We start from the raw sequence: 24,143 nt of genomic DNA on the forward strand, positions 1-24,143 counted from the left end.
TCTCGTCCCATCACTTCATGGCAAACAGATGGGGAAACAATGGGAACAGTGAGAAACTTTGTATGGATATGAGAGCTGGACTATAAAGAAAGCTGAGAACAGAAGAACTGATGCTTTTGAAATGTGGTGTTGCAGAAGACTCTTGAGAGTACCTTGGACAACAAGGAGATCCAATCTGTGAATCCTAAAGGAAATTGGTCCTGAATATTCATTGCAAGGACTGATGCTGAAGCTGAAACTCCAATACTTTGGCCACCTGATGCGAAGAACCAACTCATTGGAAAAGACCCTGATGCTGGGAAAGATTGAAGGTGGGAGGAGAAGGGGACAACAAAAGATGAGATGGTTGGATGGCATCACCGACACGATGAACATGAATTTGAGTGGGCTCCAGGAGTTGGTGATGGACAGGGAAGCTTGGTGTGCTACAGTCCATGGGATCACAGAGTCAGACACAACTGAGCAACTGAACTGAACTGAACAGAACAGAAAAGCCCCCAATCACTAAGTCAAAAGCAGTCTTAACAATCACACACCACAGCACTCTATTTTAATTCCTAACAAGGCATTTATTACAAGTTGATATTCTCCCTATTTCTCTATTTCCTGCCCACAGGAATGTAGTAAGATCTATGACAGAAGTGAACCTGCCTTGAGAGTAGATTGATTCATTACTTTAGACCCAAGGCTTAGACAGTGCCTAGTATACAGCAGGGGCTCACATATACATCTGTAATCAGTCTACTCTTATTTGGGGTTCAAAAACATACAAAGTTTTTCTATTTTATCAAAGATGACAAAATTTAATTTTTAATAAATATATCCACTGAATACACCCAATCTGTCTATATTAATGGGAAGATAAAATTCAAACAAAAAAATTTTTTTAGATATTCTATATCAGGGAATAACAAAGAATAATCAATGTGTCCAAAAATTATATTCACATCAAAATCAGGTTGTATATTTTTCAGCCACCAGTTTACTTTAACGTTAATATTACTTTAACGTTGTTACAAATTTTACCAGCATTATGAGGGGAAAAACCAAATGTTTATCAAGCAGTAAACAGGTAAACAAATTGTGGCATATCCACACAAAGAATACTATTAAAACTAAGCAATAAAAAGGAACGAATTCTTATATATAAAAATGTGGCTAAATCTTAAATTATGCTCAGTGAAAGAAGCCAGGCAAATGAGTACATACTATATGATTCCATTTATATAATACAAAGTTCTAAAACAGTAACAGCAGATCAGTGGTTATCTGAGGGAAGGGGAAATAAGATGGAGAGATCACAGAGGGGAACTAGAAAACTTATGGGAATGATGGACATGTTCATTATCTTGACTGTGGTGACTGATTAGTGTAAACAAAACTTATCAGATACACTTCAAATATGTGCAATTTATTGAATGTCAATTATAACTTTATTAAACATTAAAAAATTTTTTTTCTTAAATCAGATTAGGTCACTCCCTAAGCCCTTCAATGGCTTTCCATCCTCCAAAAGCAAAAAATAGAAAATCTGTCACAAGCTTTACCAGCACTGGTGAATTAACATTTAAATAGAATGAATGGCATATTAATGTCATAAAGCTGATTTCCAATAGCTAATAAAAACCAAACACATACTTCAATAGATTTTATTTAAATTCAACAAAAATTGAATAGTAAATTAACAAAAACTAACTTCAAATTTCTATATAGAAAAGCTAAAAATATGGTAAACTCTCACAATTACCTGTAGAAGATGGTGCTTTTTCTGGGTGTTTTGCATTTAAAAGTTTTCTGCTAATAAATATGTAACCACAGGGACATGATTTACATGCAACAGGAACCTACAGACAAAAAAAAAGACAAAACACAATTTATTATTACTGCTTTTCTGTTGTTAAACTTCTCAGTGTTTATTTAGTTTCCTGAGCTGAATGATAAATTACTTGAAGTAGGAATCATGGGTTTATTTAAACCCCGCCTCCTTATAATAAATGATGAGATGGGTATTGGGTCCTCTACATCTTCACATTCTACCAATGCATTACAACACTAAGACTATAGCAAATACATGATAAAAGTGTGCTGATGTAAGTGAACAACAGAAAACCACAACAGGATCAGAGCCAAGGAAAATATATTGGAAAAAAGGTAGCATTTCCTAAAATATTAGTTTGATAGCAGTTGATAATAGAATAAGTTGGAGGGCATGGTTGGGAAGTCATTAAAGTAATCCCAGCATAACATTTTGAGGGCCCCACTGGAATAATGAGACTGGAAACAGAGAAAAGGCAGATCTGTAAGACATTTCAGAGGGTAAAGAACTGAAAACATGAGAGGGTAAGATACCAATTACTACTGACAGGAAAACAAAATAGTTTACAACAACCAGTTTGAGAGGCCAAAGTGCAGTATAAACAACAGAGAATGTAGGACAAAGCAGGAGTTGAGATCTAGGATTTTATAATCTCAGGTCCAGGAAGGAAGTTTGATAAAACACTTAAATTCTCCAGGCTTCTGTTTCAAAATCTATAAAATATTTTTACAAGAGGATCCTTTCTCCATTTCATATAAATATTTTTTTCAGTCAAATGTTACTGAAAATTACTGAAAAAAGTTTTAGATTTTCCTCTACAATTGTTTCACTAATATTAACCTTAATGTTCCTTGGACTGGGGACACATTCACTAAGAACCAGAAATTAATCTCAACAAAAAAGTACTCACAAAAATAGTAATTACAATTCTGGTTTGTAAGATATATTCCATTTGTTGTAAAAGTTTAATTATGATTATAAAGCTTTCATCCATTTATGTACGAAATGCCTCATATTATAGAATATAAATATTTGATCTAAATAAGCTAAATCATAATTTTGGGAGAATCCTTTTCTTTGCAGTAAAAATACTAAAGAAAGAACTTGTTGTGTATTCATGAAAAATAACAATGAATGCTATAAAAATAATCAAACTCCAGTATATCTAACAGGTTCCTTTATCAAGAATATAATGAGATTTTTTCAAAAAATAGCAGAAAATGTAATGTTACATTTCTTATTAGTGAGAAATATGCCTAAAATAGGTAAGTTTTGTCATTTTAAAATTTCACATCTTCATAGAAACCAAGCTCAAAGGTACTGACTCATTTCCTTTACACTTAAACACATCATTAAGGACATAGCAGTAATATAAATTGTTTTAAGTTAATACTACCCAAAAAACAACAGAACACGATGTTCTTATTCAACAGATCCTTTGCTACTCAACAGCCATTTTCTTTCAGCTACTGAAACTCAACAAATTGAAATTTAATTCTGTGTCTTATACACAAAAAATACGTCAATCCAATCCAGAATTAACAGAGTGCTATAGTTAGATGAGAAATGTAACATTTGGCTTTCAGATGACTAACGCAATCGATAGGCTGATTTACATCCCTTAATGAAAGCATCTTATGTGCAAGAACATTTAGGTGCCTGAGCTAAATCACCCTAAGGGCCTTTTGAAAATGGAAAGTTCCTTTCCCTCACACCAACCCTGGAAAAAAGCCAACTAACCACCACCACAATACAGATCCTGTAAAAAGAATTGTTAAGCAGGGTGGCCAACTTCAGTAATATTAGTCTCTTTAAATTATTGTATAATTTAGATTTTTTTTTAAAAAATCTAAACTTCCTTTAAATTTCAGTTGTAATGCCAAAAACAACAGTAATGAAAGTTCTAATGCTATACTTTCAGGATTTTAAAATGGAAGAAAAAAACTTAAAGTTTTGTTTACTGATGGCTTGTGAATCAATTTATTCCTTGAAAAACAAGTATTTGGATTGTTTGCACATGTTTTAGAAGACAAGCTCTAAAAAAAAACTGCAAAAAACAAAATCCTGGCCCTATATTATTTCACTGATTTAAAAAAGCTCAAAAAAATAAACCATTTTATGGAGCATACATTTATATTCTTTGTTGCTAAGGGGAAAGTTACCTATAGCAGACACATTTGCTAAAGGTCACATAAAATTTTCTAAAATTTTTTTCCAAAAAAAGGGGGAAAAGCTGATCTAATAAAGAAGAAAACAAAAACACAAAAACAGAAACATACACCAAAGACACCAGAAAAATAAGGATCTTGACTACTACTATACTCAAAATGGCTCAGTAATTTGAATTAGTGGATGTGAAACCCGTTGAAAATGAAAAGTATTGTGGTTTGGATGTTTCAGAACTTTATTTTCAATAGAGGCATGTAAAAGGGGATGTTATAAAGCAACTGAAAATCTAGGTCTTTCTTGTTTACTGATCTCTGTACCCATTTTTAAACTTACACATACAGAACACATGTAAATCTACTTGGCTGAGGCAACTTCCTCAAACTTTAAAAAGATTTTACATTTATGCTTATAAACTGTATCTAAATTGTAATTTAATGTTCACCAGGCAACTTAGAATAACCGTAGTTTTTTTAAAATGGCTTTTGGGGTTGTAATTTTTCTCATTTATAAGAAATCTATACTTTCAAATAATTAGAAAGCTAAAATTAATCTTATTTTCTTCTATTGAGTTACTTTCAATAAAAGACAAATTGCTTTTAAGAATAACCAAAAGTTTGAATTAGTCATCATTTACGTTATCTTAAGTATTCAAAATAAAGGACAACACAAACTAACATTTTAAATTATGTTGTAGCTTGCTATGCAATGAATTGTGTCCCCACCCTGCCAAAAACATCCCAGCAATAAATTCATCTGTTAAAGCCCCAGCTCCTCAATGTAATGGTTTTTGGAGATGAGATAATTAGGTTTAGATGAGTTCATGAGGGTGGGGCCCTCATGATGGCATTAGTGTCCTTAGAAGAGCTGTCAGAAAGCTCTCTTTTCTGCCAGGATCTTGGGGCTTCCAGCCTGTGACAAAATAAATTACTGCTGTTTGAGCCACCCAATCTACAGTATTTTGTTATAGGAGCTGGAAGAGGGGTTGTGTGTGTTAACAACAAAATGAAATACAGTATTGCCAAATAAAATGCTGATCAGGTTCTGATGAACAGATACAAAGACTCCTACAAGTTTACAATCCTTTCCTCTTTCTTCAACCAGGATATTCAAAACAGGTTAAGGTTACTTCATGCCAAGTACTGCAAGGTCATGACTCACACTAATTGATGCCCTAAAGACACTGGAATGCATAATGCATACCATGTAAACCTTATATTTCTGCACAATTGGAACAAATGGAAATGATTTAAATATTGAAATAATCTTCGACAAGGAGACTTAAATAAAGAAGCCCAATTTTTTCAGAATTTAACAAATTTAGTTCAATGTTAAGAATGGAAATTTAACTTTGGTTTGGCAAACATGGCTAAATTGTTTTTAAAATGCATACTCAATAAATTCATAAAGTCAATAAACCATAATTCTCCTTGCACAGCCTTCCTCTAATCAGTATCTCTACCACTGCCCATAAAAGATACTGAATAAAACATGTAACATTTTCTGTTAAAAGATTTGCTCAATCTTTAAGCTTGCCCCGTAAAGAATGCTCTAAAATCAGCTTATTAAAAGAATCTTCAGCCATTTCAAATTATTCCTCATTTTAAAAAGAAAGAAAGAAAAAGAAAGGGGAAGGAGAGAGGTAGTCATTTTGAAAAAATTCTCCCAGTGGAAAAGGAAAAAACACACCCAGATCAGAATGTTGGCGTGAACCAAGGGCCCTTACTAATGCTTTTAACTGAGAGTTTTAACTCATTAGATTATAAGGTTTTAGAGGAACGGGTGAAAAATGAGGCACTCTTAAACTAAAAGAGTAAATGAGATTTAAAACATTACAGCTATGACACCATTAATTCTGTGTGGAAAGCAGTCATTTAAAATTCATAAAACCACATACATATTTTTTAGAAGATCTAGAAAAAGAAATCCTAAATTTTTAACAGTGGATACCGCGGCGGGTAGGGGAACGTGAGGAGCGCCCAGAAAGAAAGGGCTTCAGTGGGGACGTAATTCAATTATATTCCATTTAAAACAATGTACAGAAAAGATTTACGATTATTTACAGCAAAAATAATGTTTTAAGAGAAAAAAACTCCATATTTCGCCAAAACTTATAACTATTACACTGTGGGCCTTACTGTCACATTTAAGCATCCGCCCAGGTGGCGGGGGGACAGTTTGGGGGGTCCACCGTCCACATCTGAAATGGGAACAAAGCAACCCTGAGTGGCAGGAGGGGGATTTGGGAGCCAGGAGCCCTGACTTGGGAGTTCGCACATCAGGCACTCTCGTCGGGGCAGGAGGGGGCTGAGGGACGGTTCTCGTCCACTTGGGCCGCTGCCCCACACTCCTGCCGCTGTCACCGGAGCCGGCCAGGCGACTCGAGGAGGCTCCGGACAGGTCGCCCCGTCTGCTCAGGATAAACGCACGCCCCCTCTCACGCCCAGCCACAGGGCACGACACTCGCCCGTCTGACCGCCGCCAGGTGGACACCGGCCGCTTCCTCGGCAGCCCCTCGGCTCGGCCGGGCCGGTTCGGGGCTCCCGCGGTGGCCACAGAGCCCGAGGGCTGGCCCCCTCGCTCGGCCGCCGGGACCCCGGCGAGGCGGCCTCTCCACAGCCAACGGCCACAGGCAACGGCCCCTGCCCGCGCGCACCCGCCCCGCTGGCCCGCGTGTTCGGTGCCCGGCCCCCGACGCCCACCTGTTGGTCGCACTCGGGGCATGATTTGGTAGCCATCTTCACTTTCTTAGCTCGAGTTGCAGACATGCTTCTCTCAGGCGGCGGCGGCGGCGGCAGCAGCAGTGGCGGCGGCGGCGGCGGTTCGGACTCCGCCCCTCGTACCTCAGCAGCCCAGCCTCTGCCCGCGCGGCCCCCGCTGGCCAAACCGAGGCTCTGACGGGTGCGCGCGCGCGCGTTCGCGAACTCGAGCAGAGCCTGCGGGTCGAGGAGGCGGGGCGCGGCGGGCGCCGGCTCCAAGGAACTGCGGAGCACGCTTCCACCCACACGGCTCCGGTCCTCCAGCGGGTCTCGATTCTCACGAGAAGACACAGCATGGATTTTCCGACGGGACAATGGACACGCCTTCTCTCGGCCGGATGAACGGCGTGGGGGCGTGGCTTAGCCGGGATTCGGCAGTAACGGGCGTCGGGCTCCACCAACGAAAGCACAGAAAGGGCGGGTCCTGGTGCTGAGCACGCCCCCTTCCCCGGAGGAAGAAGGTGAGAGTGAAAAAGCAGGTGGGAGGTAAGACTTTTCGCACGAATACCGACGTTTGATAGACTTCAGTAAATGTTAGCAAGTCTAATCATTGATAAATTATAATAGACAGCTGATGAGTCTGCTAGATGCCAGCCTTGAGCTCTTCACCGGGAGGTATGAAATTCGTTAAGTCAAATATGTATTGAGGGCCAAATCGGCCAGACAAATTTGAATACTGGGAGGTGCCTGTCCTCAAACACGTAGTTTAGAGGTGTAGAGGGCCTAACGTTCGAATACAGGGGAAATGAGTTGTTGGGAGGAGTAATTCGGTTGACTACAATATCAAAATTTAAAATTCACCTCGCCTTTGATCTTGCAATCACATCCCTAAGAATTTGAAAAGATATTTTCCCTAAGAATTTAAAATATATTCTCCAGCTGTGCTCAAATGCATTTGTGCCAAGATGTTGCACTTCGCAGCACAGCTTAATCAGAAACAGCCCAGGTGTCCACCAACAAATTGCCTGAGCAAATTTAGGTATGCACACATCAGAATTATCATTGCAGTTTTTCAAAAGAATGATAGTTCTATATGAAGTGATATAATGATCTCTAAAATAGTATTAACTGGAAGAGCAAAGTACTCTACACCTTGTTTAAGATTGTGTAAAATAACATGAAAATGTATTTATGGTTACATATACATTAAGAGACTAGAAAAGGAAGTGGAGGGCAGGAAGAGGAGGGAGACATATTCCATATAGTATTGTATTAATGTGAATTGTCTACTAGGTTAACCTAATATGACATAGGACAACCCCTCACCCCCCACCCACTCCTCCACCCCCGCAAAAGAGAATAGGATTTGTACACAGTTAATGAGGAGGTCAACTGACACACTGTCCAGGGAGTTGGTGTTCCTGAAAGGCTTTCTAGTAGAGTTATCTCCAGTACTGAATCCCCAAGATCAAATTGCCAACATCTGCTGGATCATGGAAAAAGCAAGAGAGTTCCAGAAAAATATCTATTTCTGCTTTATTGACTATGCTAAAGCCTTTGACTGTGTGGATCACAACAAACTGGACAATTCTGAAAGAGATGGGAATACCAGACCACCTGACCTGCCTCGAGAAACCTGTATGCAGATCAGGAAGCAACAGTTAGAACTGGACATGGGACAACAGACTGGTTCCAAATAGGAAAAGGAGTACATCAAGGCTGTATATTGTCACCCTGCTTATTTACCTTATATGCAGAGTACATCATGAGAAACACTGGGCTGGAGGAAGCACAAGCTGGAATCAAGATTGCTGGGAGAAATCTCAATAACCTCAGATATGCAGATGACACCACCCTTATGGCAGAAAGTGAAGAGGAACTAAAAAGCCTCTTGATGAAAGTGAAAGAGGAGAGTGAAAAAGTTGGCTTAAAGCTCAACATTCAGAAAACGAAGATCATGGCATCCAGTCCCATCACTTCATGGGAAATAGATGGGGAAACAGTGGAAACAGTGTCAGACTTTACTTTTTTGGGCTCCAAAATCACTGCAGATGGTGATTGCAACCATGAAATTAAAAGATGCTTACTCCTTGGAAGGAAAGTTATGACCAACCTAGATAGCATATTAAAAAGCAGAGATATTACTTTGCCAACAAAGGTCCATCTAGTCAAGGCTATGGTTTTTCCAGTGGTCATGTATGGATGTGAGAGTTGGACTGTGAAGAAAGCTGAGAGCCGAAGAATTGATGCTTTTGAACTGTGGTGTTGGAGAAGACTCTTGAGAGTCCCTTGGACTGCAAGGAGAACCAGTCAGTCCATTCTAAAGGAGATCAGTCCTGGGTGTTCATTGGAAGGACTGATGCTGAAGCTGAAACTCCAATACTTAGGCCACCTCACGAGAAGAGTTGACTCCTTGGAAAAGTCCCTAATGCTGGGAGGGATTTGGGGCAGGAGGAGAAGGGGATGACAGAGGATGAGATGGCTGGATGGCATCACCGACTTGATGGACAGGAGTTTGGGTAAACTCCAGGAGTTGGTGATAGACAGGGAGGCCTGGCGTGCTGTGGTTCACGGGGTCGCAAAGAGTCGAACATGACTGAGCGACTGAACTGAAGGAAGTCAGGTGGAGTTGCCCAATCAGAGGTGAGAAACCACCAGGCAGATGAGACAGAGTAAGCAAAGGCAGAGAAGTCAGTAGCTTGGTGTGAGTACACCAAGTGCAAGACAGAGTTAAGACTGGTGATGTGGATCATACCCAGCTGTGCAGACAGGGTCTTTGCTACCATGGGAGGGAGTTTGGGCTTCTTCCTGAGTGCAGTGAGGCAGTAGAGGTTTTATTTTGGGGAATTAACAGGATTATATTTGAAGTTGATAATGATTGGACCAGTAAAACACCTCAGATATTAAGACCTGAGGCATGGGGAGAGGATGGACAGTAGTGGAGAGGAATTTTAAAAATATGAAGGCCATAGTGTTAGTAAAACTTAAGGAGCTATTTTGTTGGTGGAGAGCAGCGGCCATGGATGTTTCCAGGATGACTCTCAAACTTCTAATACAAAGAAATGGAGGAATAGAAGTAACAGAGGAAGATAGTACCTCAGTTTTCCTTGGAGAATGGTGTAGGGCATGAATTGGGAACCCAGGTCCTGTAATCCTGGCCTTGAGAAGTTTTCTGAAAATTTCATTTGACTAGGTCCTTTTTAGGAAACTCTCCCCAAAAGGGCACTTGGTTGGTGTGGGTAAGGAAGAGGTCTTTATCTCTGTGGGGTTTTTGGCACACACTGACAGTTGACTGATGCAAACTCTATCCAGGTTCCCCCCTTCTCTCTAGCCATCTTCTAAGTAGGAATGGGTCATGTGGTGTTATTGCTGGCCAATAAGATATAAACCAAAGTCCACTGAGTGGGATTTTTGGAAAGGCTCTGAGTTCCTGATAAAAATGAAGCAATTCTTGTCCAGAAAAACCTCTTTGTCCTTTGCCTTTCACACTTTTCTTACTCTCTGGAGCATCACCTTGAGGCCGTATAGGTAAAGCAGCCATCTTATGACAATGAGACAATAAGGTTTTGGTTATATATTGTTACATAACAAATTACCCCCAAAATCAGTGGCTTAAAACATACCTGTTTCTGTGAGTCAGGAATGCAGATGTGGTTCTACAATCTCATCTGAGTGCTCAACGATGGGGAGATCCACTTCTCGGTCAGTTCAGTCACTCAGTCATGTCCGACTCTATGCAACCCCATGAACCGCAGCATGCCAGGCCTCCCTGTCCATCACCAACTCCTGGCGTTCACCCAAACTCATGTCCATTGAGTCGGTGATGCCATCCAACCATCTCATCCTCTGTTGTCCCCTTCTCCTCCTGCCCTCAATCTTTCCCAGCATCAGGGTCTTTTCCAAGGAGTCAGCTCTGCGCATCAGGTGGCCAAAGTATTGGAGTATCAGCTTCAGTGTCAGTCCTTCCAATGAACACCCAGGACTGATCTTTAGGATGGACTGGTTGGATCTCCTTGCAGTCCAAGGGACTCTCAAGAGTCTTCTCCAACACCACAATTCAAAAGCATCAATTCTTCGGCGCTCAGCTTTCTTCACAGTCCAACTCTCACATCCATACATGATCCACTTCTAAGCTCACTCATCTGATGAGGGCATCACATGGAGATCTGATCTATGGTAGCGTAGAGTAATCAAGGAGGACTTCCTGGAGTAATCAAGGAAGAAATGTGCATGATAGGTAGAGTTAACAAGGTAAAGAGGAATAGCAAATATTCAACCAGAAAGAGCAGCATGGGGAAATTAACTGAGGTAAAAGGAAGTGAAAGGAAGCTATTGTTGCTGAAGCAGCAAGAGGAAGAGGAAGAGAGAATCTGACATATTGAGGATGGGTGCTGGAGAGTCCACTTTCCACTGGCTTTCAATGCTACTTCTCACTTTGTTCAAGATCTTTTATGTGTGCTGTTACAAGTGGCTGTAGGTGCTCTAGTCTCATAGTAAGCAATTAGAGCAGGCAGAAACTATAATATTTTAATAGAGGGATTATGTACTTGAGAAACCAAAATGGCCATTTAAATGTTTTTTTCTTTGGCTGAGCTTACTCAGCTTGTGGGATCTTAGTTTCCTGACTAGGGATCAAACCCAGGCCCTTGGCAGTGAAAATGCAGTCTTAGCCACTGGACCACCAGGGAATTCCCTCAAAACTGTTCTTTATACCCTTTACTATACCCAAGCTGTGGGGGGTGGGAGGGGGGAGGAGTGGTGGTAAGAAAAAGTGAGGTGTAACAGCCTCCATTTCCATTCCTTTATTTTGATACTCAAAGTTTCTACCAAGGAGCCCTTTAAAGCTTCTCTTTCTTTTCTGGGAAAGGAGAATGAGAGCACTTGGCTGCTTGGGAGGTCTTGATTTCCTTAAAATTTTGCATTTTTCTTGAAAATCTAATATAGCTCCTAAATTAAAGAGTTAAAAGTTTAAAGCTGTAGTTTCTACTTTTCCAAAGCAATGGAGAAATGATCATCACAATGATGAAAATGTAGTCATTTTGTGTTGATTCTGTTCACAACACCATACTCTGGATTTCCAAAAAGGAACAGTCCATGATTTTAAAAAAAGAAATATCAAGTAATAGACAAAGAAGATGCTATCTTTTTCCTGAAAGAGAGCTTTTCTTTTCTCCCCACGAAGCCAATAACACACTGCATCAAGGAGCACTCACTGCAGGAAAGCCACAGGCTCAAAGCAACTCAAGAGGCCAGCCCTCTTTTACAGCTGGGTACCTCTGGACAATTCAAGACATGTGCCCGGCTTCACTGAGCACCGAACTCAGCCCACTGGCTTGCCCTGGACACAGAGGGGCCTCCAGAGGTGTCCCATGCCTTGCTTTGCCTCCTTTTTCTTTTTCTCCCATAGTATTAAATACTACTTATTGGGCATCTACTCTGTGCCTATCCTTACATTATGTTCCTCTTCCTCCCCAAATCCTGCAGAGTATACAGTTAAATAAAGTAAGGCTCAGGGAGCATTATCAGTCAGGAATTTTTTTTTTTTTTTTTTGCCAAACAAAGAACCCAAATCAAAATGGCTTAAACAAAAAGGGTTACTGGCTCTCATAACCAAAAAGCATAAATAGTAGTACCAGTTTCAGGCACAACTGGATCCATGTCCCCAAACAAACATTTTTGTCTCTCAGGTCTATATCCCTTCTTGGAGGTGATAGGAAAGATGGCTCAGATAGCTCACCATCCTATATTTGCTCCTTTTCCTGTCTCATTACACTTCACTGCTTCTGTTTGGTTTTCCTACCTATACCAGAATCACTCATCTGGGCTGGACAAGGACATCCACTGATTATTTTAGACCAAAATTCAGCATCCAGCTCTGGAAATCTGACAGGGTGTCTGAGAACTGAGGGAAGGATCAGTGGGTCACAGAACAACTACCATCCAGAGTAAGTAACTTTACAACACTTTCTTTCACAATGGCCAAGCCACTGCCTCTCACCCTGTTACCATTTATCCTCACCCTGACCTTGATCCTGGGAAAGACTGAAGGCAGGAGAAGGGGATGGCAGAGGATGAGATGATTGGACATCACTCATGACTCGATGGACATGAGTTTGAGCAAGCTCTGGGAGCTAGTGATGGACAGGGAAGCCTGGCGTGCTGCAATCCATGGGGTTGCAAAGAGTCGGACATGACTGAGCCACTGAACTGAACTGGACTGTGCTGCCTTTGAAATAAAGTCCTTCCCACACTTCTGGTCTTAGTCCTCTTACCCCATCAGTCTGAACTAAATCAGAAGCTTCACTGTCCTGGGAGTAAGCAAGAGTCCGCAGAAACTGTAGATTCCTTGGTAAACCCATAGATGTAGTAGTACAATGAGCATGTGACTCCCAACCAGGGCATCCAGCAAAGGAAATAAATTAAGACTGGAAGCACGCTATGCTCTGCTCACCAAGCCTGTGTCATGGTGCAGGATTGCACCTACCCCAAGGAAAGAACACCTTTTCCCCCCTTTCTGCAGTAATACGTCCCATTGTCCTTAATCCCTGGGATCATAGTCAATTTTACTTTAGGGAATTTCCATTCCATGTCTTCCTCCATTTCTCTCCTTCCCTCCCTTTCAGTGTCTCTCTCCCCCTCCAGGTTAAGATTCATTCCAAGATGTCCTCTTACCTCTTACCTTTGAAGATTCCTTAACTCTCCTCTCTTTCATGGATTAGACATAGCAAGTTGTCAGCAGAGAAAGAGGCAGGAAAAGGACCATCCCAGTATCTTTATCATAACTTAATCCCTGGATGCCACAAAGAATAACTGCAATCTGGTTACAAAATCATAAAGAGGCCATTAGCTATGGTACCTAACAGGCTACCTACATTTTAAAAAATAATAAAATCAGAATGTAAAGTATATGAATGAAAGGACTGGCTCTGTGTGACAGAATGAGTGTTATCATCCAAAAGCATCACTGAGCCATGTGTGCATGGCATTTAGTATTAGAAACATGCTTTCATTTCTTTAGTGAAAAAATATTTTCTGAGAGCCTCTGATGAGGCAGTTCATCTCTCTGGAACCCACTTTACTTGGACCTTTGCATGACGGACTCCTAAGCATCTTTCACATACACATCCACTCTGGGCTCCACATTCCTCCAGTGAAAAAGCCCAAAACTCAGGGGCTGCTTGTAGTTTTCCAGCATCTTAGGTTCCTTTCCATATTCATGTTCTGCCAGGGTCTGAGAAGGTATCAAGTTGAACCACATGAAATTGCCTTTTTATGGGCTAAATGAAAATGTTAAGTATTTTGGAGAAAAAATGCTATACTCAACCAAAATATACACTGTTAGCATTAACTGCTTTCCCCAACTGATAAGTTTCCCCCAATATTAAATGGTATATATTATATTTATAAAATTCAGCATTATTAATATTTATTCAAATCTTCCAATTACTGCTTCTCAGTTGGAGAAAGTTTTGTTTCTTAGAGTTCCAAATGACAGGAAAGGTGGTAATTGGTTGAAAAAAAGTCAGGTAAATATGATGAATGTGGTAAAATTTCTTAGCTCAATTAACTTCTCTATGGTGGTTTGTGATTTCTGTGGTCAGATGTCATGGAAAAATAGAGGTTCATGTCTGCTAACCAATACGGAGTACTTTTAGATAAACTTTTTATATATAATTTCAACTTTTTGGCAATAAGATGCTACCATTAGTTATACCTGGGTTAAAAAGCAGTAATAAAATAGTCATTGTAGACCACCATACCATTACCAGAACCTTTTTTGATTACAGTGATGATTTGAACACGTTTGGCAACTTCATCAACATCTATCCATCGTCCAGATCACTTTCGATGTCACTTTTTGTCAAAGCTTATGATCCTCTCCCAAATATGTCTCTGTTCTTTCAAATCTTAAGAGATGAGAATATCTCTAACCATCTGAGTTTATGATCATTCGTTAACTGGTGTGGTACCTGCACACATGTCCATTTTTTTTACCTTTCCTATTGCAGCCGGGTGTCAAGAAATTATTGTAGCAGAAACTCCTAAGTCTGCTGCAAGACTTCGAATTGCTGTTTTGGGGTTAGCTTCTATCATAGCTCTCAGCTGATCTTCATTTAAAACAGATTTGGGTTTCCCCAAAGGCTCATTTTTCAGACTCAGATCCCCAGAACAAAATTTTTCAAACTAACATCCAGCACTAACAGAGCCTTTCACTAACAGAGCCTTTCCCAAAGACAGAATTGATATTTCTACTTGCCATGTCTGCACTATGAGCTAGTTTAAATTTATATTTTAAAAAGTATTTGTAACTTTCAAAGACGTGGTATTGTTCACATCTGTAGAGAAAATAAACAATAAAAACTCAATCGTCAAAGAAAACTGACCATATACAAAATTGTATACTTAGATTCTGTTACAAAACTTTGATTTTCCTCAAATTTTCACTCACTGATTTTACTGCCTATCAGTTCATCTTGTCTGCAACAAAAATTACTGTTTAGCTAATGCTGGTTTTCTATTTCCTGCAGTTCTTCCACAGTTATTAAACTAAAGTTCTGCTATGAAGGAAGAACTGTCCCTTTCCCCTCATTTTAAAATTTATATCAGTAGGGCTCACGGATATTATACTTTATTAATTCAGTGATAACATTATTTCTTTTGCTCAAACTATTCCAGCTTTGCCCATTAGGAACTCCTTTAGTCTGGCTCCTGTGTTCTTTCAGCAATATTCTCCCATTTCTTTTTCTAAAATAAAATAAAATAAAATAAAAATTACCTGGCACACCTAAAGATTTTCCAAACACCTTTATCCCATCTTAGTCCTGTAATTGACCTCTTCTCTAAAGATCCCTGGTTCCTTTTATTGAAGAATCATACTTAAAAATTGGATGTAATAACATTACATAAAGTAATAAAGTTTCCTCATTACTGCTGAGGTGTCATCACTTCTAGTTCCTCACACTGAACAGTTAGGAGAAATATGTATGCATACTAACTGACACATATAGTAATAGCTCAGATTCCAGTCCAACCCCAAAGAGGTCATTTTAGCCTCTTCCTCTCCTTACGAAAAACCCAGTTCTTATCTAAAACATATTTACCTGTTTGTTCAGTTTGAGTATACACATAAAGCACAGAATTGTTAATCTCTACCCCTGTGAGAAATACATTTACTGACTAGATTACAGCATTAATCCACGGTTCTTTGATGTCTAACATTACTGTATCTACTCAAGATAGTATTTTCCATAATTACTTGGGTTAGTTCTTTTCTTCCCCATCCTATTCAGTGTTACTCTTTTCTCATTCCACTACCCAGTTCCCATCTCTCCATTTCCCTTCAGCCCTATAGATTACCAATCACTTTGCTTTGTGGTTTAACCCTGCTGGCATTGATTTTGGACAAATGAACAACTACATATATGTATTGTCTTATGTCTCCTTTCTTACGTGAAAGGTAGGATACTATAAATACTATTATGCTTGATTTTTTTTTTTTTTTACTTAACTCTATATTTTGGAAAGAACTGCAAAGAACTGACTCATTGGAAAAGACCCTGATGCTGGGAAAGATTGAAGGCAGGAAGAGAAGGGGTAGACAGAGGATGAGATGATTGGATGACATCACCGACTCAATGGACATGAGTTTGAGCAAGCTCTGGGACTTGGTGAAGGACAAGGAAGCCTGGCATACTGCAGTCAATGAAGTTGCAAAAAGTCAGATATGACTGAGTGACTGAACTGAACTGGTATTCTGGAAAACACTCCAGATAAATTAATAAAGATTATCCTATTTTAAAAATATAACTCTATTACTCCACTGTACAGATATACCAGTTTAATTACTTTCCTATGTATAGGCATTCAGATTGTATCCAAAATTTTGCAGTTACATACAATGCTACAGTATATATCTGCATGTGTTTTCATATTGCTGGAGATATATCTTCATGGTAGATTCTCAGAAATGGTCTTGCTGGGTCAAAAGGTAAATAAATACTAAAAAAAACACTAGGTAACATTTTTTAGGTATTGCCAAATCTCCCTTCAGAAGAGTTAGAGCAATTTGTATTCTCACAAGCAATGTATGACAGTGCCTGTTTCCCCACAGTTTCACCAACAAAGTGTCTAATTACCATTTTTATATCTGATTGTTAGAATTTTGTCTCTCAATTTTTAAGACCTCTTTATACATTAAAAAATTAATAAGGACTGACTATAAAGTACAGGAAACTCTACCCAATACTATATAATGACCTATATACAAAAAGAACCTAAAATATATATATATATATATACACACACACTATGTTATATAGCAGAAACAATATTATAAATCAACTATACTCCAATAATAAATATAAAGAATTGCAGAAGTATTCTCATCTAAAAAATTATCATTTTATGGCATAGATTGTGAATATTTTTCCCCGCAAACTTTGTTTATGGGATTTTTGTCATGCAAGAATTGAATTTAGTGAAATTTGTAAATCTTTTCTTTTAATGCTTCTGGATTTTAAGTCACAGTTAGCCTTATTTTCTACACCACGATTATAGAGGAGCTAGTTTATATTAGCAGTGGATTGAAGTAAACTTTCAAATAATATTACAAGGACAACAAAAGTAAAAATAGATAAACTGAACTACATCAAAATTTGAAACTTCAGTGATGAGGACACAATCAACAGAGTGAAAAGGCAACCTATAGAATAGAAGAAATAATTAAAAATCATATATCTAATAAATGGTTAAATATTCAGAATATATAAAGAACTCTTACAATTCAACAACAAAAAAATTACCTGATTTTAAAAAATGAGCAAAGGACCTGAATAAATATTTCTCCAACAAACATACACACATGGCCAAAAGGCGTATGAAAAAATGCTCAACATCACTAATCATTAGGGAAATGCAAATCAAAACCACAATAAGATAATCACCTCACACCCATCAGTGAGAGGGTAACAGGCAGGAAGGCCAGGGGTCTCCAAACGGAGGAAATAGCCTGCAAGTGTCAGACATTTTTATCTCTCTTAAGTGGCAGGAGGAAACAAACTAGTGATATTTTTTTCTTCTCTATACAAATTTAAAAGGAGGTTTCTCTTAAAATACTGTGTTACCATAATAACACCTGGTTTCACTGAAGTTAGCTATTCTCAAACCCTGAGTTAACCAATGCATTTTTCTTATGGAAATGTTTGTCTTAAGCTATGCTAATGTACTATACATTTACCCCAATCTCTGTCTTCAAGTTGGTTCCTCCTAATGGCTCAGAACCTACTTGACAAACCAGTATGTTATACTTAGATATTGTTCCCCTAATCTATGTAAATGAAACTATTTGTATGGTAATCTGCCCTTATACAAGATTCAAGTTAATCATTTTATGGCCTGGGATGAATCTTCTGGTGCCAAGACTATCCCAAAATACATCTTATGGGTGAGGGGCCTGGTGCCATTCTGAGTTTTAAGACATTTCTTTCTTTCATTAACAGACTGCTAGTGACTATATAACATCCAGCTGAAGACTAACAAGGGGGTACTCTTTCTGCCCCCTTCTGATGCCTATGTCAAGAGCTTTCTCTATCTCCTTTATACTTTAATAAAACTTTATTACACGAAAGCTCTGAGCAATCAAGCCTTGTCTCTGGCCCTGGATAGAATTCTTCTCCTCTGGAGGCCAAGAATCCTGGCATCTTTTCATTCAGCAACAGCCTTTCATCAAGAAAGCTGCTAACAACAAAATAATGGAAAATAAAAAGAGTTGGCAAAGATACAGAGAAATTGGAACACTTGGGTACTGCTGGTAAGAATATGGTGCAGCCACTATGGAAAACAGTATATTGGTTCCTTAAAAAATTAAAAATAGAATTACCATATGATCCAGTAATTCCACTCTGGGAACTGAAAAGAATTGAAAGCAGTATCTCAGATATTTGTACACCCAAATTCATGGTGGCATTATTCACAACAGCCAAAAAGTAAAAGCAACCCAAATGTCATTCAAACAATGAATGGATAAACAAAATATGGTAAATACCCAGTGGAACATTATTCAGCCTAAAAAGAAATAAACTAAGGCACATGCTACAAAATGGATGAACCCTGAATACATTATGCTAAGTGAAATATACCAGTCACAAAAGGACAAATACTGTGTGATTCCCCTTTTATGAGGTACATAGAGTAATCATATTCACAGAGATAGAAAGTAAAATAGAGGTAGGTTACCAGAGGCTGAGGGGAGGGAAAAACAGGAAGATGTTGTTTAAGGAGAATAGAGTTTCAGATTTGGAAGATAAACTAGTTCCAGAGATCAGTGGCACAAAGATGTATATATATATACATATACATATATATACTTGCTACTTCTAAACTATATATTTTAAAATGGTTAAGATGGTAAACTTTATATTTTGTATTGCAGTGAAAATGGCTCAGTTGTGTCTGACTCTTTGGGACTCGATGGACTGTAGCCTATTAGGCTCCTCTGTCCATGGAATTCTCCAGCAAAGAATACTGGAGTGGGTAGCCATTCCCTTCTCCAGTGGATCTTCCCAACCCAGAGATCAAACCCTGGTCTTCTGCACTGCAGGCGGATTCTTTGCCATCTGAACCACCTTACCACAATTAATACAAATTAACAAAACGTAGATAAATCGGGCTTCATAAAATTTAAGAATTTTGTGTATCAAAAGACACTATAAAAAAGGGAAAAGGACTTCCCCAGTGGTCCGGTGGTTAAGAATGCACCTTGCAATGCAGGGGACATGGGTTTGATCTCTGGTCTGGGAACTAAGGTCCTACATGCCTTGGAACAACTAAGCCTGCTTGAGCCACAATCAAGAGTCTATGAGCTGTAAGCAAAGATCTGCATGATACAACGAAGATCCCATCTGTCACAACTAAGACAAGACACAGCCAAATAAATAAAAAAGAAAAGGAAAAGACAACCTACGAAATGGGGGGAAATGTTTGCAAATCGTGTATCTGACAAGAGATTAATACTCAGAATATAGGGAATTCCCCAAAACTCAACATTCTAAAAACGAAGATCATGGCATTTGGTCCCATCACTTCATAGCAAATAGATGGGGGGAAAATAGAAACAATGAGAGACTCTATTTTCTTGGACACCAAAATCACTGTGAACGGTGACTGCAGCCATGAAATTAAAAGATGCTCCTTAGAAGAAAAGTTATAACAAGCCAAGACAGCATATTAAAAAAGCAGAGATGTTATGTTTCTAATAAAGGTCTGTATAGTCAAAGGTATGGTTTTTCCAGTAGTCACATATCAGTGTGAGAGTTGAACCATAAAGAAGGCTGAGCACCAAAGAACTGATGCTTTTAAACTGTGGTGTTGGAGAAGACTCGAGAGTTCCATGGATTGCAAGATCAAACCAGTCAATCTTAAAGGAAATCAACTGTGAATATTCACTGGAAGGACTGATGCTGAAGCTGAAGCTCCAATACTTAGAAAAGACCCTGGTGCTGGGAAAGGTCGAAGGCAGGAGAAAGGGACGTCAGAGTGATGGTTGGATGGCATCACTGACTCAATGGACATGAGTTTGAGTAAGCTCCAGGAGATGGTGAAGACAGGGAAGCCTGGCATGCTGCAGTCCATGGGGTTGCAAAGAGTCGGACACAACTGAGTGACTGAACAAACAAACAAAGGTATTAAATGCACAGTGTAGGGAATACAGTCAATAATAATGTATATGGCTGAATGGTGCCAGATGGTAACTAGACTTATTGTGGTGATCATTTTGTAATGTACAGAAGTACTGAATCACTATGTTGTATACTAGGAACTAACACTGTGTTGTAGGCCAATTACATGTCAAAAACAAACTCAGAGACTTAAGAGATCATATTTGTGTTTCAGTTCAATTCAGTTCAGTCGCTCAGTCGTGTCCGACTCTTTGCGACCCCATGAATCGCAGCACGCCAGGCCACCCTGTCCATCACCAACTCCCGGAGTTCATTCAGACTCACCTCCATTGAGTCAGTGATGCCATCCAGCCATCTCATCCTCTGCCGTCCCCTTCTCCTCCTGCTCCCAATCCCTCCCAGCATCAGAGTCTCTTCCAATGAGTCACCTGTTTGTGTTTACCAGAGTCTTATAGAGAAGGGTGGGGGAATTGGATGAAGTACACTAAAAGTACACATTTCCAATTATAAGATAAATTAGTACTAGGGATGTAATGTGCATACATTTGCTTCCTTAGTCGCTTCAGTCGTGCTGAGTCATTGATCCTATGGACTGTAGCCCACCAGGCTCCTCTGTCCATGGGATTTTCCAAGCAAAAATACTGGAGTGGTTTGCCACGCCATGCCATCCTCCAGGAGATCTTCCCGACCCAGGGATCAATCCGCATCTCTTGTCTCTTGCACTGGCAAGCTGGTTCTTTACCACTAGTGCCACCTGTGATGTAATGTACAACATGGTAAATATAATTAACACTGCTGTATGTTACATATGAAAGTTGTTAAGAGAGTACTTCCTAAAAATTCTCATCAGAAGAAAAATTTTTCTTTTATTTAGTATCTGTATGAAATGATGGATATTCACCAAACTTACTGTGGTAGTCATTTCATGATGTATGTGAGTCAAATATTTGTGCTGCACATATTCAACTTATGCTGTATGTCAATTCAGTTCAGTTCAGTCGCTCTGTCGTGTCTGACTCTGCGACCCCATGAATCGCAGCACGCCAGGCCTCCCTGTCCATCACCATCTTCCAGAGTTCACTCAGACTCATGTCCATTGAGTCCGTGATGCCATCCAGACATCCCATCCTCGGTCGTCCCCTTCTCCTACTGCCCCCAATCCCTCCCAGCATCAGAGTCTTTTCCAATGAGTCAACTCTTCGTATGAGGTGGCCAAAGTACTGGAGCTTCAGCTTCAGCATCATTCCCTCCAAAGAAATCCCAGGGTTGATCTCCTTCAGAATGGACTGGTTGGATCTCCTTGCAGTCCAAGGGACTCTCAAGAGTCTTCTCCAACACCACAGTTCAAAAGCATCAATTCTTCGGCGCTCAGCCTTCTTCACAGTCCAACTCTCACATCCATACATGACCACAGGAAAAACCATAGCCTTGACTAGACGGACCTTAGTCGGCAAAGTAATGTCCCTGCTTTTGAAAATGCTATCTAGGTTGATCATAACTTTCCTTCCAAGGAGTAAGCATCTTTTAATTTCATGGCTGCAGTCACCATCCGCGGTGATTTTGGAGCCCCCCCCCCCCAAAAAAAGTCTGACACTGTTTCCACTGTTTCCCCATCTATTTCCCATGAAGTGATGGGACCGGATGCCATGATCTTCGTTTTCTGAATGTTGAGGTTTAAGCCAACTTTTTCACTCTCCTCTTTCACTTTCATCAAGAGGCTTTTTCGCTCCTCTTCACTTTCTGCCATAAGGGTGGTGTCATCTGCATATCTGAGGTGATTGATATTTCTCCCGGCAATCCTGATTCCAGCTTGTGTTTCTTCCAGTCCAGCATTTCTCATGATGTACTCTGCATAGAAGTTAAATAAGCAGGGTGACAATATACAGCCTTGACATACTCCTTTTCCTATTTGGAACCAGTCTGTTGTTCCATGTCCAGTTCTAACTGTTGCTTCCAGACCTGCATACAGGTTTCTCAAGAGGCAGGTCAGGTGGTCTGGTATTCCCATCTCTTTCAGAATTTTGCACAGTTTCTTGTGATCCACACAGTCAAAGGCGTTGGCATAGTCAATAAAGCAGAAATAGATGGTTTTCTGGAACTCTCTTGCTTTTTCCATGATCCAGCGGATGTTGGCAATTCAATCTCTGGTTCCTCTGCCTTTTCTAAAACCAGCTTGAACATCTGGAAGTTCACGGTTCACGTATTGCTGAAGCCTGGCTTGGAGAATTTTGAGCATTACTTTACTAGCATGTGAGATGAGTGCAACTGTGTGGTAGTTTGAGCATTCTTTGGCATTGCCTTTCTTTGGGATTGGAATGAAAACTGACCTTTCCCAGTCCTGGGCCATTGCTGAGTTTTCCAAATTTGCTGGTTCTACTCCTCTATGTTTTTGCCTTCAATGTCCACAGCCATCAGAACTAGTGTGTTTTCTTTTGTGGGAGCTCTCAATGATCTTTTATATATTCCACAGACTCAGAGTCTGCCTAGTTGATCATGTGTATTTAATGTGCAGCTTGTACAGCTGGTGGGAAGGTTTTGGGTCTTCTTTAGCCACACTGCCCTTGGGTTTCAATTGTGGTTTTATTTCCACCTCTACATGTGGGTCATCCACTGGAGATTTGCACCTGAGGCCGCCCTGTACGGCTTGGGTTTGCCCCTGGAGGGGCAGTTGTGGCGGTGATGCAGTTGCTTGGGTCACAGGGGTTCTGGCAGTACCATTCACTCAGGGGGGTTGGCAGCTAAGGCAGCAGGAAATATAGTGCTCTGTAAGGATATGGCAACCAGTATTGGCCAATATACTCCAGTATTCCTGCCTGGGGAAACCCCTTTTTGACACAGAAGCCTGGCAGGCCACAGTCTACAGGGTTGCAAAGAGTCAGACACAAATGAAGCAACCCTGTGTGCCTAGACAAAAGACTTTTTTTGCCTGTGGCAGCTCTGCCCCAGTGAGAGTTGAATGTGGAGATGGCGCAGCTGCTTGGCTTGTGGGAACCCTGGCGGCACCAAGTGTGCAGGGACACGGACTGCGTCTGCTGCAGGAGTTAAGGCCCTATCAGAGCCTTTTCTCGAGCCTCTTTTAGCTGGCGACCAGAAGGCCTCTTTGCCAGTCTTTCTCCGTAGCTCCGCCTGTTCAGGCATTCAGAGGGCTCCCTTGCCTGGGGTCCTTCTCTGTCATTCGGGGCATCAGGCACATAGAGGGGGTCCCCCTGGCTGGGGTCCTACTCTGTAGACAGGTGTGTCAGGCTCTTAAAGGGACACCCTAGGTGGGGTCCTACTCTGTAGTTCAGTGTATCAGATGTTTGACAGGCCAGCCTCTCTACTGTTCAGCTACTAATGCTGGCATACGGGGAGAGAGAGGCTGTGGTGATGGTGCCACCCCCTACAGTGACTCAGCAGTACTGCCTTGCTTCCATGGCTGCCTGGCTTTCCTCCACTGGCATTTCCCACCAGGATCTCCTCCCTCACATCCCCTCAACCTGTCTCTCCACGGTCAACAGCAGCCCTCACCCTGGGATTGCTCCACAATCCCTAAACTCCAGCTCCTAGCTGCTGCGCCTTCCAGGGGACCAGCGTTCCTGTCTGGGGTATCTATGGCTGCAGCAAGGACTGTCTGATTCTCAATTTAGGCTGCCACAGATCAGCTGTGGCACTCTCAGCCTTAAATGTTTCTTCTCTGACTCAGACAATTGCCCCGATGTGGGGATCGGACCCCTGCTTCAGTCTCCCCACCCACTGAGGGCAGGTCAAGTCCTACTAACACTCCTGTTTTTCCCCCTAGTTCCTTCA

General features: G+C 40.5%; 1 protein-coding gene across 2 annotated transcripts in view; it reads right to left on the bottom strand.

Moving 5' to 3' along the window:
* Positions 1-6,819, bottom strand: part of C18H16orf87 (chromosome 18 C16orf87 homolog) — a 33,950-nt gene extending 27,131 nt beyond the window's left edge. For both annotated transcript variants that reach the window (XR_008200911.1, XM_052656544.1), the window contains exons 1-2: positions 6,685-6,819; positions 1,748-1,844 (exon numbers count right to left, since the gene is read on the bottom strand). Coding sequence is in view for 1 of the 2 variants with exons in the window: in XM_052656544.1 (XP_052512504.1) it covers positions 1,748-1,844; positions 6,685-6,750 (163 nt within the window). In the remaining variant the exon portion in view is untranslated. The remainder of the gene's footprint in view (positions 1-1,747; positions 1,845-6,684) is intronic.
* Between the last annotated feature and the right edge of the window lie 17,324 nt (positions 6,820-24,143).

The sequence above is a fragment of the Budorcas taxicolor genome, chromosome 18 (genome assembly GCF_023091745.1).
Source record: "Budorcas taxicolor isolate Tak-1 chromosome 18, Takin1.1, whole genome shotgun sequence".
Lineage (NCBI taxonomy): Eukaryota > Metazoa > Chordata > Mammalia > Artiodactyla > Bovidae > Budorcas > Budorcas taxicolor.